Source organism: Dendropsophus ebraccatus, chromosome 3 (genome assembly GCF_027789765.1).
Source record: "Dendropsophus ebraccatus isolate aDenEbr1 chromosome 3, aDenEbr1.pat, whole genome shotgun sequence".
NCBI lineage: Eukaryota > Metazoa > Chordata > Amphibia > Anura > Hylidae > Dendropsophus > Dendropsophus ebraccatus.
In genome coordinates, this window is record NC_091456.1 from 36,957,471 (window position 1) to 36,972,153 (window position 14,683).

General features: G+C 42.4%; 1 protein-coding gene across 4 annotated transcripts in view; it reads right to left on the reverse strand.

Moving 5' to 3' along the window:
• Positions 1 to 14,683, reverse strand: part of DTX1 (deltex E3 ubiquitin ligase 1) — a 54,547-nt gene that overhangs the window by 25,128 nt on the left and 14,736 nt on the right. For 3 of the 4 annotated variants that reach the window (XM_069961434.1, XM_069961433.1, XM_069961432.1), the window contains 2 exons: positions 10,495 to 11,146; positions 4,497 to 5,190 (listed from right to left, as the gene is read on the reverse strand). In XM_069961434.1, the coding sequence (XP_069817535.1) occupies positions 4,497 to 5,190; positions 10,495 to 10,750 (950 nt within the window). In that variant the 5' untranslated portion in view covers positions 10,751 to 11,146. Of the gene's footprint in view, positions 1 to 4,496; positions 5,191 to 10,494; positions 11,147 to 12,895; positions 12,969 to 14,683 lie in introns of those variants that run through there. The other variant, XM_069961435.1, reaches the window with a different exon arrangement.

The window sequence follows — 14,683 nt, forward strand, 5'->3', positions numbered from 1 at the left end:
TATCTAACGTATATGGGCACAATATATACATTATTATACAAGTGATGGCGACGCTTAGAGAGTAAGCTTTTGATCCGGAATAATCTTGCAGCGCAGAAGTGTTTGATAACTGATTTGGATGCACGGCATGTAAAATACTACGTGTGCCATCTGACCAGCGCTGTACACATTGTATAAAGCGTCTCGCCGTGTCTGAATATATCAGCCCCCTCCTTATATGACAAGCCCCTGCACTGAAGCACGCTGTATATAGGTTACACTGTGCCGTATAACAATAGCTGGGGCCGTTGTTGCCTGCAGCGTGAGAGTGGATGGAGTCTGTTGCTATGAGCAGCACCTGAGCTCTGCTACTATGGCAACAAGCAGCAAATGTTCAGCCCGGTCCCCGCAGCCTCCACAATGTGTGGATTTACCGGCCTGTCAGCGAGATGACATGATACAATCTGGATTAGTGGCCGTATATACTGGAGTCGTATTGAAGTCTGCATTAAAGCTCCAGTCTACCCACCATATGGCCATGTAATACAATCATCACAGTCCTGAACACTGCGAGGAGGAATCCTCACCGAAGAATATTACTAAGCATTTCCAGTGCAAACCACCTGCAACTGGGAGGGAAAAGCCTTGAACGTGCACAAATGCACAAGTCTTTTCCTCGCAGGATTCTGTATCCAGAGTCATAGAAATAATTCTTAAAGGGAAACAAGTGGCAGAGAGGAAATGACTCTGTGTAGGAAAATAGTTTGTTAAATGACCCCAGCTCTTAAAGGGTCTTGTGCAGTTTATACTTTACAAATAGATTGAGCTATAGAAATGGAAAGCTTATTGTTTTCCAATATACAGTACAACTATTTAACATTCTGCTCACACACCTATCTTATAACAATGCAGTAACCCCTGCCTGCACGGCAGAATGGTACAGCCCGCAGATCGGTCCTGTATCCACAGGCTAACAGGACTAAACATGGCATTAGTCATGTGACCACATATACACCATGTGAGGGTTACATGGTATCCATGAATATTGGTTGGTTAGTCGAACAACTAATTTATTGTCCGCGTATTATGTCTATGGGCCATATTACAAGGAGCGATTATTGTGCGAAAAATCGTTCAAATATCGTTCTAATTTTAATGGTGATAATCTTTCCGTGTGTGTGCAGGCAACCATCAAATGACTAGCAGAAATGTGTGTGTCATTAATCACATCTTTTGAGCTGACCCTAAAATTTTTCGGTGTATGTACAACATCATATGTTCGTTTGCTAGGATCAAGAGGATCAAACGATCGTAGGGACAATTGTAATCACGATCATAACTACGACTATCGTTCTGTATATTAGGGCCCGTTCACACAGTGGAAAACAGGCAGAAATTCTGAGCGGAATCCCCAATGCAGACTCTGCTCGGAATTCCGCCTGCCTTACTGCCTCAATGTTAAGTATAGGGCTCTGCGCTGAAAGAATTGACATGCTTAAACGGGGTATTCCAGGAAAAATTAACTCTTTCCCTATCCACAGGATAGGGGAAAAGTAGGAGATTGCGGGGGCACCGACCCCTGAACCCACAAGTGATCTCCGCATCAGACTCCGTCGGCTTTGTTATAAAAAGAGCCCCGGGTCGACCCACTGCCCTATTCATTCCTATGGAGGGACGGAAACAGCCGAGTACATCGCTCTTCCAGTTTGCTCAGCCCCCTGTGATCTCCTACTTTACTTTTCCCCTATCTTGTGGATAGGGAAAAAGTAAATTTTTCCTGGAATACCCCTTTAACATTGAGGCAGAGGAAATTCCAAGTGGAGTCCGCAGCGGGGATTCCGCTTGGAATTTCTGCCTGTTTTCCGCAGTGTGAACAGGCCCTTATGGTGAATGATTTCCGGGCGTTCCATGGTGGATTGCATCTGGCTTCTCTGGACCACATTTAAGTCAGGACCTTCCCTTGCCCGATGGCTTACTTAGATATGTGAGTGGCCTTGCTGCATGGGCTAGGTCTACTAGCCTTCAACCCTGGACTCTCAGACACCCTTCTGTCCCTTCCCAGACCCACTTTTCCTATGCTTCTCTCTCTTCTTCCTTTTTCCTCCTCCTGGTTCTTTCCTTCTCTGGATTTCAGTCCTTCTACTCTTTATAGCATTCTGATTGCTTTGTATGTTTAAACAGTTTTGGGCATGTTAGGTGTCTATGACTAGATTGTTGCTCGCTCAGCATCCCAATTTTGGCTGTGGAACCCAAGGAGTCGCTATCTTTGGAAGCAGATTGCTGGACAGTACAGGGCTCGGATCCGGACCTCGCTTTGACTCTTGGGACCCTCTATGCATCTACATGATGAATTGGACTGTGGACAACGGAGCGACAGTGCCCCAGTTTTCTTTTATGTGCCAAAACATATGTTTCTTCGATTATGTTTAGAATTGAATGTTCTGTACTGTAAAATTATTAAAGATGTCTTCGATATACCCCTGTTTCTCACACAGATGCCCCCTATTTCTTAAGGCCCTATTACACGGCTGTTCCAGATGATAATCATGTAATAGCGAATCTTAAAAGACCTCGATCAGCCGACATGCACAATGTCGGCTGATGGTGGTCTTTCAATGCTCTGTGTAATAGAAGCGGAGGCAGCAGACCACCACTGACTTCAATGGGCCACCTGCAGCCCCTCCCACAGCTCTCAGCTTGCTGTCTGTACATGTAATAGCACAGGCAGCGAGCGGGGAACAAGGGGAAAGCGGGCACTGAACTGACAGGTCGGCGCTTGCAATCGTGCCGTGTTATACGGCCTTTAAACCAACCAATTATAGTCCATTTTGTGTAATAGCGCATTTACAGATGTAATAATCCCCTGCTTCTCATCCAAATGCCTCCTATGTACCCCTATTTCTCACACAGTTCCCTTCTACTGTATGTCATTGTTTCTCACACAGATGCCCGCTATGTACCCTTGTTTCTCACACAGATGCCCCCATATGTACCCCACTTCTCATATGGTCCTTCAGCCCACTTGGCAAGAGCATTTACCACATATAATGGTGGTGTCTTACTTCCCCACAACTTTCCACTATTTGTGTAATAGCAACACAAATAACACTTGGTTAGTAGAGAAACCACCGACACTACTTTGAAAGAAGGCTGGATATGAATGGCAGGGTGTAAGTGTGAATTGGACTGACAACTGTTTGCCGTGTAGGTGCTCCTCATACGTAGCTTTGGCAAGTATACAACAGTAATAATAGAAACAAAGCTGAGGGCAAATTCTTTTTTCCTGGTAAAAGTTTTAAAAATCAGCAGGACATCTCATCTCGGGTGGGGACACCAAGCACTCATCAGTACAGACTATGACAGCTGTTTCACATGTAGGTGGGGTGTCAGTCAAGGCTGGCAGACCACCAAGATGACTGGGAGACCCATTCTTGGCCAAATGTACATATGGCATTCAAAGTGAATCATATCATCAATGAGAATGTTGAGAGCCTTTGTCACAAATGTGAAGCCAGACTTAGGCTGCATTGGACATCAGCCTAATGCTGCGTTTACACGTAACGATTATTGTGCGAATTTGCGCGATAAAGATCGAATTCTAACGATAATCGTACATGTAAACGCAGCGAACGATCAAACGACAAGCGTGAAATCGTTTATTTTGATCTTTGAACATGTTCTCAAATTGTCGTTGATCGTTCACAAAAAATTCGCAGATCGTTCCGTGTGAACAGTCGTTCGCCGATTTAACCAATGTGAGATAGGCTTAAGTGATCGCAAAACGTTTTTTCTGTACGATATATCGTACCGTCTAAACGCTGATCGATATGAAAAAAAAACGTTACTCTGACGTTGTTAATCGTAAGATCGGGCCAATTATCGGTTCGTGTAAACGCAGCATTAGGCTAGTTTTGCATTAGTGTAATACAGATGCATGTCTGCGTCTCTATTATGGCCGCAAAGCCCGTCTGACCATGAGTCTGATGACCCAAATTAAGCTGTTGGGCCAGAACTTGCTGCTGTTATAAAGATGAAGACTTACAGCTGTAATAAGGGACTTAAAGCCATAATATGTGTGAAACTGGTCTTATCCCCACTTTTAACCCAATCTCTCTACATGTGTATCTATGTAGTAACTCTTCTCTGCTGTGTGCGTAATTCTGATTTCAATAAGCAAACACATATATGCAGCTAGCACATCCTCCTATTTACAACTAACTACCCCCCACCCCCAATAGACAGGGGTCCGTTAATAGTGGTATGGTCACCTGCGACATCATACATTTTTTAGAGACTCCATCACTAGAACTTTTTCTTATCATTCGGTTGTTTGATAATAAATTATGGAATCTTGTGTTTTCAGTTAGGTACAAAAACTACCAGAAACCATAAAAAGCAAATATGAGCCTGACAATAAGAATTGAGCCCCATCTGCTGGGTATTTACCATAGAGTTTACCATCATGTTAGGCCTTAAATAAATCTGTTCAGCATAAAATGTGTTGGTTACAGACTTACCCTGGAGGAATTGATGCCCTACTGCTGCTTCCGCTAGTTCTTTGTACTCCTGGTCTGTTCAGATTGTTCTGTCCTGGGTATGGTGCTGGTCCTGGGACACTTTGACTACGAGAAAATCCTGTTCCGTTTCTGATTCCTCCTGCAGGTCGACCTCCTTCCCCTGGTCTTCCCCAACCGGCAGCTCCACCACCACTATAGGTATTGCTCTGTCTTATTCCAGATGGATGCAGTGGAGGAGGAGGTGGAGGTGGCAAGTTAGGTGGAGGTCCAGGGGGAACCTTAACTTTTTGTGATGCCAGGATAGCATTAGAAGCTGCTCTTGTACTGTTTACTAACAGACACTGGGGGCAAGAACAAGGTAATCCAGAGCCAGACCCCACAGGCCATGACTGAGACTTGGGTATGGATCCCATTGTCAAGGGATACGCAAGATCCATGCGTCTTCTTAGTCGTCGCTTGCGATGTGTTTGCCGGTTGACTTGACACATGCTATGGAAATGCACCAAGTAACAGAAGCCAAGTGTAGTGAGGTCCAGCCAAGGATGTTGCTTCTCATAGGCATTTTGAATAGCAATGCAGATTTCTGTGTCATAGGGAGTCCAGGAACCTGCATCATTTTCCCATTCCCATACAATACCCTTGCCTGGGGCAGAAGATGGTTCGAAAAAATTGCGCCTTACTGGTCGGACAGTCCCTGCGAAATAAAGTAAATTGGTTAAACAGCAGTCCACCAAAACATCCTCTAAAAAAAGCCCCAAACTACTTTTCTATACAGCTATGGAATGCTTAGGTCTGTATGAGATAACGCAAGTAAGAACAAAGTTTTACATTGTAATTGTTGATTAGGATTCCTCCAAACTCCAATTTTGAGTTATTTGAAGCTTAGTCCTAACAAAGTTGTACCTTATTGGTATCATTAGTGTTTTTTGAAAGCTTTACATGTATCAGATTAATACCTATTGTTTATATAAGTACAGTGGTACCTTGGTTTAAGTGTAACCTGGATTAAGAGCGTCTTGCAAGAAGACCTCACAATTTTTCTAAATTGTAACATGGTTTAAGAGCATTGCTTTGGTTTAAGAGCTCACTCTGTGGAAGGGGAGTGGGAGAAGGCAATGGTCTGCATAGCGTGGTCTACAGCCCTGTACCCTGTCCTAGGAAGTCTCTATCACCTTCCAAATCATGGGTTTCTGCTGTAATGTGCCTGCACGTACAATCAGCTATACACTGCTGTATAGAAAAGTTTCTGTCACTGTCCTCCTGCACAGCTCTGTGATTCTCACTTCCCAATTGGTCCATACTGAACACACCCCCTTCCCCATTGGTGCAGTCCAGTCATGTGACCACACAGATCTCTGACAGCGGCCCTGCTTCTCTACTCTAACCTGTTTGCACAGTGACCAGTATAGGAGTCTGCAGTTCCATCCTGTATCTACAAACTATAATATGCTATACTGTACAGTAACTTTTATAATATGACATATTTAGCTGTTTCTAAATGTCTGTTTTATTTGTTTTACATGTTATTCAGAATCGAAAATCCTTATTGGAACCAATTGTCTGCATTTCAATGATTTTTTTATGGGAAATTTGCTTTGGTTTTAGAATGATTTGTATTACAAGCACGGTCCCAGAACGAATTATGCTTGTAATCCAAGGTACCACTGTACTTATATATCCATTTTATAATGACCGGTGTTTGATGGCAACATCCACGCCAGCCTGGATGACACAGCGACATTGCACCAGGCTGCAGATTAGGCAGCACAGAAAACAACCAACCAATCCAACCACAGGACAGGGTGACATAATGACTAACTGACAGATAAAACTTGACTGCCAAGTTTATTTCTGCTGATTTACCCTTCCGACCTTACAGAGGTGCCCGGCAGTAATGTGAAAGCTTTGTCTGCTCATCTAATGAAGGGATGTAGCACCTATTCTGGAAGAGAAATTCTACATTCTACTAGTTCTAGTATTAATTATGCTGATATGTATAAAAGTCACTTAAAACCTATGATATGGATTCTCAGATCTAAGCATAACTTTAGGGTATGTTCACACTGAGTAAAATAGGTGTAATTCCACGGCGGAACATTCCGCTGCGGAATTACGCCTGCCTCAGTGTGTCATATCATCTCAACGGGAGAGCGAACTCTCCTCCACAGCCGCCGCTATCCGCTGAGAGTGAAATCCTGAAGGCTGTCAGTGTTCAATGCAACCCTATGGGTCAGGAAATCCTGATAAGTAAAACGACCTTTAGAAAAAACGGTGTGAAGGGGGCCTTACAGCTCTGACAGTAAGATTCTACCCCACCTGTTTTATAAGGGTATTGGGCAACAACCTACTTTCCGCTACTTTTGATAAATCTTTAGTTATTTCTTCTGTTGTAGTGATACTAAATGGGTGACAATCTTTAATGGGCTCAGCCAAACTATGGAAGGATCCGTTCGTTTCCGACATATTAAGGGGGTTCAGGCTAAGTGCCTGGCAGAAGAACGTGTCAGCAGAAGGGCCTAAATTAACAATTTGAGCCGTCAACAAAGTGCATTGATTTATTGATTTGCTGCCTACACACTGTTCAAAATGTGATGTTAATGCGGGAGAATGCACCCATGTAACCTTTTCAGGCTATGTAGATATGGTCCAAATGAGCGAAACCATATACAATTATTATTTTTTACATGCCACGATAATAAAGCTGTTTTTTATTCCTCGGAGAAGCAACATTTGCTGTACCATAGCCTATATAGGATATCAAGTCAGCTTTGCTTTTCTTGCCAAACGCTCCCTCCCTCTCCTCTGAGTCTGCAGGTCTGCGGTCACAACAACAAGCAGAGAATTAATAATCCTGTTGGGAGGTGTGTTTTGTGTACGGGATAAATCTGTCCCCAAGGGCCATCCAACTTAAAGAGTCCCTGGGCAGGAGAACTGGCTTCAGGAGGCCACTGTGGTTCAGTGACTGTATTGTGTTACAATGCTGATTCTGTATATCAGGTGTTGCACTGCATTGCTCTATTGTCTTAATGCAGCATATACTGTATGCCGGTGCATGATAAAGGAATGACTTTTTCTCTCATACACTATGCAAAGATGAAACCAGAATATCCTAGCGTAAGACTATACAGCTAATGGTAAAGCACTTAGATAAGAGCCACTTGAAATACTTCAGCTGCGTGTAAAAATAATGGAGCTTTTGTTTTTGGTAAAATTAAAAAAAAAAAAAAAAAAACGACACCTGATATACAGTGAAAGTGACTCCATTCACAACTACAAATCCAAAGCCTTCTAGAACATGTTATTATATTTACAATTATAGCAGCAGATTGTTCCATGGATTTCAGATTGTGTCTGATCAGATATAGCCAGTCGCTGACAACATCCTATGTTACATTCTGATACAATGGCCAATATATTTGTAAATGTAAAGGGTGCGTTCACATGTACAGGATCCGCGGCAGATCTGCAGCAGATTTGAAGTTGCAGATTTGCTTTGAATCTGATCTGTGCCATCACATCTGCTGCGGATCGTGTAGGTGTGAACGCACCCTAACGGTATATTTATTGTGTTTACATAAACAACTATCAAAGACAGAAGAAAGGTCTGGTGGGTTTTAAGTTGTGATTCAGTACATGAATAAAGACCATGGGGACAATGGCTGATGGTGGACACCAAATTGTTATTGGACTATTAGGGTATGTTTACGCAGAGGATTACGCACAGAATTTTAGAGCGCCCAAATGCACATGGAATCCGCTTGAAATTCCGCCCATAAACGGATCCGTGTTCCACCCAAAGAATTGACATGTTAATTCTTTGGGCGGATTCTGCTAGTGGAACCCTATAGAAGTCAATGGGGCTTGAATATTGCTTGAATTCCACATGCATTCCGCTCACATTCTGTTCCTATTCTGCCAGAGAATAGCAGTATCTCTATGGAAGCACGTGCGCCTCCACTGTCGCCGATCTCCGCTCAAAGAATTAACATGAGCACTCCGCCGCGGAATTCCGCCGTTTTTGCTCAGTGTGAACGGGGCCTTAGGGTGGGTTCAAACTGAGGAATTGCCACTGCTCACGGCCATGCACATTGTCGCCTGTCCCATAGACTCCATTCTATGGTCGGGCGAATTCTGCCGTCCGCCGAAAGAATTGACATGTCAATTCTTTTATTGGACGGTGGAATCCGCCTGTGCATAGAATGGAGTCTATTGCACAGACGGAGATGCACATGGCCGGGAGCCAGCAATATGTGAACCCACCCTTAGTATGAAAGTATTTAAAGGGGTTGTCCAGCAAAAATCTTTTTCTTTCAAATCAACTGATATCAGAAAGTTATATAGATTTGTAATTTACGTTTATTAAAAAAAATCTAAAGACTTCCCATACTTATCAGCTGCTGTATGTCATACAGGAAATGTTTTGTTTTATTTTCAGTCTGGCACAGTGCTCTCTGCTGCCACCTCTGGCTGAGACAGGAACTCTGTCTCGGTTTTATATGATCCCCATAGAAAACCTCTCCTGCCTGGACAGTTCCTGTCTCGGCCAGAGATGTCAGCAGAGAGAACTGACACTGAAAATAAAACAGCACTTCCTGCAGGACATACATAAGCTAATAAGTATGGGAAGGCTTGATAATTTTTAATAGAAGTAAACTATAAATCTATATAACTTTCTGACACCAGTTGATCTGAAAGGATTTGGGGCCTAACTGAGACACAGCTTGGTTATCTGAATTATAATGGATAAGGAACAGGATTTAGGCTTCTCATCACTTTATATAGACAAAATTATAACTGAAAACATTTCCCTATTTCAATAACAATTTGTGCTACGTTTAGTATACTGTAACCAAACACAAGACGTCAGCATTTGATTTATTGTTCTCAGACAAGTAACAAAGCATCCCAAATTATTCCACAGAAAAGAGAATTAAAACCTAAGATTGAGATGATTACTGAGAAGTGGATTACAAACAGGCAGTACATTAGTGGGGACGCTTTCCTTAGGAAAAGCTAAGGATATTGTATTGGTTGGGGTCTCAGTTTCCTTAGGAAAGGCTAAGGATATTGTATTGGTTGGGGTCTCAGTTTCAGGACATCTGCCTATAAAGGGGCTATGGCGCTTTTGTAAGCTACATTCTTGTCATTGTTTATGCTGGCACAGATCCATACAGCAGCTGTGCTGGGAACTGCAGCTTGTCCCATTAACTTGAATAGAACAAGCTGCAGGACCAGACCATTGTGTCTGTATAATAAAGGGGACATGGCTGTTGCAGTGCACTTTCCAATCTCAGAGTTGCCATATTTCTGGCAAACCTTTCCAATTCAAATGAATCTTTTTGACTCATTTAGGTCTAACCCCAGACGTAGGTGATTTTGAAGTCAGTGGGCCCCAGTGTTAGATCTGTAACAAGGCACCTCAACTATAATGCTTTATTTATAGTACTGGCCTCCTCATACAGGGAAGAGAATCTTCATGGCCCCCCTCAGGCTTCTGGGCCTAGGTGCAACGCCCTCTGCACCCCCTATCGTTACACCCCTTGGTTTATGAGGGACTGAGTTATCATGTAACAACTTATAACATCTATCACAGCTGAGAGACTAAGAGTGATATGGAGTTTCCATCAAAGGTCCTAGGCCTCTTAATAACAGCCTTGATATATTTGATATGGGTAAGTAAAATTATTTTGAAGAATGCTTGCATTTCTTTTTTTATATACAGGGCCTATAGGTAAAATATGTCAGATACTGCTCCGTGTAATAAAGACAACGATCAGCAAGCAATCTTTTGCTTGTAGGCTTATTGACTTGTCTTTCAAAGAGTTTGAATTTTGCCTGATAACAGTAATGCTGGAGTATTTAAAATATATAAAGTATTTAAAGTATATAAAATATCCATAGTATTTGTACTTTTGAAAATAAACTTTACTATAACTTAAAAAAAAAAATCATGAATTATTTTGTTTACTAAGAAATGAAAACCTTTAGTGAGTATTACCTGTGTCTTGGCGGTATTGATGCATAGTCTGGAGATCAATAACATACGGAGCTAGCTGCGTATCCACCTGTCCTAATGCCACCCGTCCCCTTCCATCTTCTCGTAAAGCATTCTCAATATGATGACATACAGTTGCGGTATATGGTCTCCAACGTCCATGCTCATTCAACCATTCCCAGACGACAACTCTTGGAGGAGCTCCTTGACCTCCAAAATTTTGACCACTAACTGACTGAAGGAGACCTGGTCGTGACATGGCAAATAGAAGAAGAAAAACACTGGTACCAGAATCTTTCACCCCAGTGTTAGGAGGGAATAGGAATGGTGGAGCAGAATTTGGACAGAGAAAGCCTTGGAGCAATGATCAAATGACGTGTTCACTTTCACATTTCACACAAACGCTGAATATTAGATTAAACCAATAATATGAGGTTGTTTATGGCAGCATTTTTCATTTCCTTCATATAAGTAGATGCCCCAAGGAATGGCATTTTGACACCAGTTATAAGACTCATGAAGATGCACATTGTAGCTCTTATATGACCTCCAAAGTCTAATGTCTGCCTCGTGAAAAGGTTTATGTACGTCCTGGCAGTCAGCTGTCAGCTTTGAGGCCCCTCCTCTATGAGCATTTACTGGAAGAGGTGGGCATCTGTAAAACAAAAAACAGATTTTATGAATGACAATGTATTTTTTGCCTCACACTGCTATGCTATGTACAGTTATGGCATACTAAACTTATCGGCAATGCATCTCTCCCTACACACAATATAAAGCTTAGGCCGGGTTCACACTGCGTTTTTTTATCAACTTCATTTCATCCACATTTATACCATCAATATTACCAGAAAGCCACCTTTCCCGCATTGTTCCCAAAGTGGGAATATAAGCGTAACCTTATAGAGTTGGCATGTCCTGAAACAATTTGTAAACTTGGTTTTAAAAAAAAAACAACAGACAGTTGAATAAAATCCAAATATGGAAAAAATAACAATAATAAATCGGCCACCCAAGCAGAAAATGAATAAACTGATCCGCCAACCAATGCATTAGTCCAAGCTCCAAGCAAATCACAATGCACACAACATCTGCAGGCCATACATACAGAAAGGGACCCCCCTAAAATATCTGTCTGTCCATGTATCCATTTTCGTATCTATCTACACATCATATATTGATATATCCAGACCCCCCCCCCCCCTACTTTAATACTAGACCCCAGTCCAGACCTCTAATTTGATACAGACCACAGATCAAACAAAACTAATTTGAGACTAGACTATATGCTTATTCTCACCCCTGGCAACTAGTCCTGTCCATTATACGGCAGATAACCCAATTCAGCCCTGTTTAAAGCTAAAGAGGAGCCGTGAGCATCGAAGAAAATAGGCTACTACAGGCTGCTATCTTAAAGTGTCACTGTCATTTGTTGTTGGTTTTTTTGCAGAAATGAATAGTACAGACGATTTTAAGAAACTTTGTAATTGGGTTTATCAGGCAAATATGCCATTATCTGTATTCAAAAAGACTTTCCCCAGGTCCCCCCTCCCTCCTCTCTCTCATCCACTGCTCACTATCAGGAAATCTTGACTAGTTTACATCAGTCGAGCCCTGTGTAATCTATGGAGAGGGGAGGAGGGAGATTAGTCACCAGCAGAGAGCAGAGAACAAAGGATTACACTGTGAGAGCTGTATGAAAGCCGTATTCAGAGGTCAGTGCTGACTTCAGAGGAGATAGCCTGGTGATGTAGCTGTAAATTAACTCTTTGTTGTCCTGTTTTGGTGCCTCATCTCCCTCTACCCCTCCCCTCCACATAAAAAACCATGAAGACGGGAGGGGGGGGGGGAGCTTCAAACTGCTTTTTCATGATAAAAATGCATTTTTCAGCTAATAAACCCAATTACACATTTTCTTAAAATCGCCTGTACTATTGGTTTCTGCAAAAAAAATGTAAACGACAGTGACACTTTAAGGATTAATCCAGTAAATAATCATCATTTTGTGGTTATTTTTTAAATGCTGCCCTCCCGGCAACTGGTTGACAACTATATCTCATGAGGAGACTAAAAATAGGATGACTCCCAGTAAACCCTGTGTGCATTAAAACTGCGAATGACACACATAGCCAAGAACATACACATTAATAGGGGAATTAGGGGTGACGGCCAAATGATCCTTGATCTCAGTCTCTCTATGTCTATGGCTACTTTCACACTACGCTATGCCTAATGTACATCCCAGCAGAAAAATACTTACTATGTACGGAGCCTCCAGTTACACAGAGTGTGCACGGATCCATAATACAGACCCATAGGGACTCCATGTGCCACCATGCCTGATAACTAAACCCAAATCATTTATAATTCAAAGTTATGGAATTTTCTGCTATGCTATATGTACCAAAAGCTTGCTGTCAGTTCCAGGACTCGTCTTTCTCTCCATAAGCTGAAACCCCATCCTGACCATCTTCTCCTCTCACAGATGTAAAGTGTGCCACAAGACCCCTGCAGTAATATGTGAAATATTAAGTTATGTTCACATGTCGGATTTTCATATTACAAATCTGACACCTATTTTACTATGAGATTCCTGGCAGAAATCGGAGGCTTACAATTGGATTTCTGCCATGGATGTGCAGCTCCAAGTGCCGCAGGTCTGCACAAGGATTAGCCCCATTCAGTGAGGCTTATCCGCCAGCTTTTCCGTGCGGAATCTGCAGGAAGATAGTAAAGGCATACCCTTTCTACTCATTGATTTTCTTCCTGATTAGAAATTTCCTGTAGTATGTGTGGAATCTGTGCCGAAATCAATGTGCGAATGTGCTGTAGCCTTGGGGCCCTATTGGATGGTCTGAGCCCACCTGTACAGTGAGAGTTTACCGGATTGTTTGTGTGGCCCACTCTGGCAGTCAGCTGTGGCTCGTATCCCGCGTTATAGGGGAAGGTGTGCAGCCAACAGGCGATGATACTTCATCAGCCATACCGGCCGTTTTCTCATTCATTGGCCGATCCCCAGTCCCATTATACCTATTCAGTTTCTCAAATAGAAGATCTCTCCATTATCTGCTATCTTGTATTTTGATTCATCTGTTGGCCCAGCTGTAGGGAACCTTGGCTCTCCAGCTGTTGCAAAACTACAACTCCCATCATGCCTTGTGGTTTTGCAAAAGGTTCCCTAGCCCTGGGTTAGCCTTTGGTTAGATGTGGGCAGTCCATGGAACATGAAGCCCATGCCAGCTTTGGTTTAATGGATAAAAAAATCAGAACAGCCCTTGCTCACGTTCTTAAAACAGTATAAGGCCATGTTCACATGGCATATAAGACTGGAAGTTCTGTGACCTGGCCAGGTCACAGAACGGCCGGTGTCAGAGAAGATCATCCTGGCCGGTACTGCAGTACTGGCCAGATGAACTTCATTTATGTTGAATAGGTATGCATTCACCATTGCACACAATGGAGAGTGCGGCCGGAGCCACACTCTCCATTGTGTGAACTGACATGTCTGTGTGGCCGCTATTAAATGAATAGCGGACGCAAAAAACTATACTATGTGTATACTCTCCGGCCGGGATTCCATTCATTCAAAAAGAACGTATGTTTTGTATAAATCACGGCTGTTGTTGCAAATTGCAACAACGGCCGTGATTTATGCAAAACATACGTTGTGTGAACATGGCCTAAAAATACAAATAGCCATGGCCAAAATACCATTTTAGACCATTATGAAGTAAGCAAGTACGTTAGTTTTTTAATTTAAGGAAATTAAGCTTGTGCTAAATACCTTCCTGTATATCAGCCCTAGATTTGTGCAGGATTTCAACTACTGGATGTAAACAAGAGGCTTTTCAGTCATTGACCCAAAGCAGAGATCGTAAAGTGTAAAGTTGTGTAACTTTTTCTATGTAAAGTTCCAACTAGAAAATATTGTCACCCAGCCACAGCACTGGGTAAACCTTGGGAGAAAGTGGTATTAAATAGGTACTCCAGCAAAAAAAAAAAATTCTTTCAAATTAACTGCTGTCAGAAAGTGTCAGAGATTTTTAATTAATTTCTATTTAAAAAATAAAATCTCCTGTCTTCCAGTACTTGTCAGCTGCTGTATGCTCTGCAGGAAGTGGCATATTCTTTCCAGTCTGACACAGTGTTCTCTGCTGCCACCTCTGTCCTAAACAGGAACTATCCAGAGCAG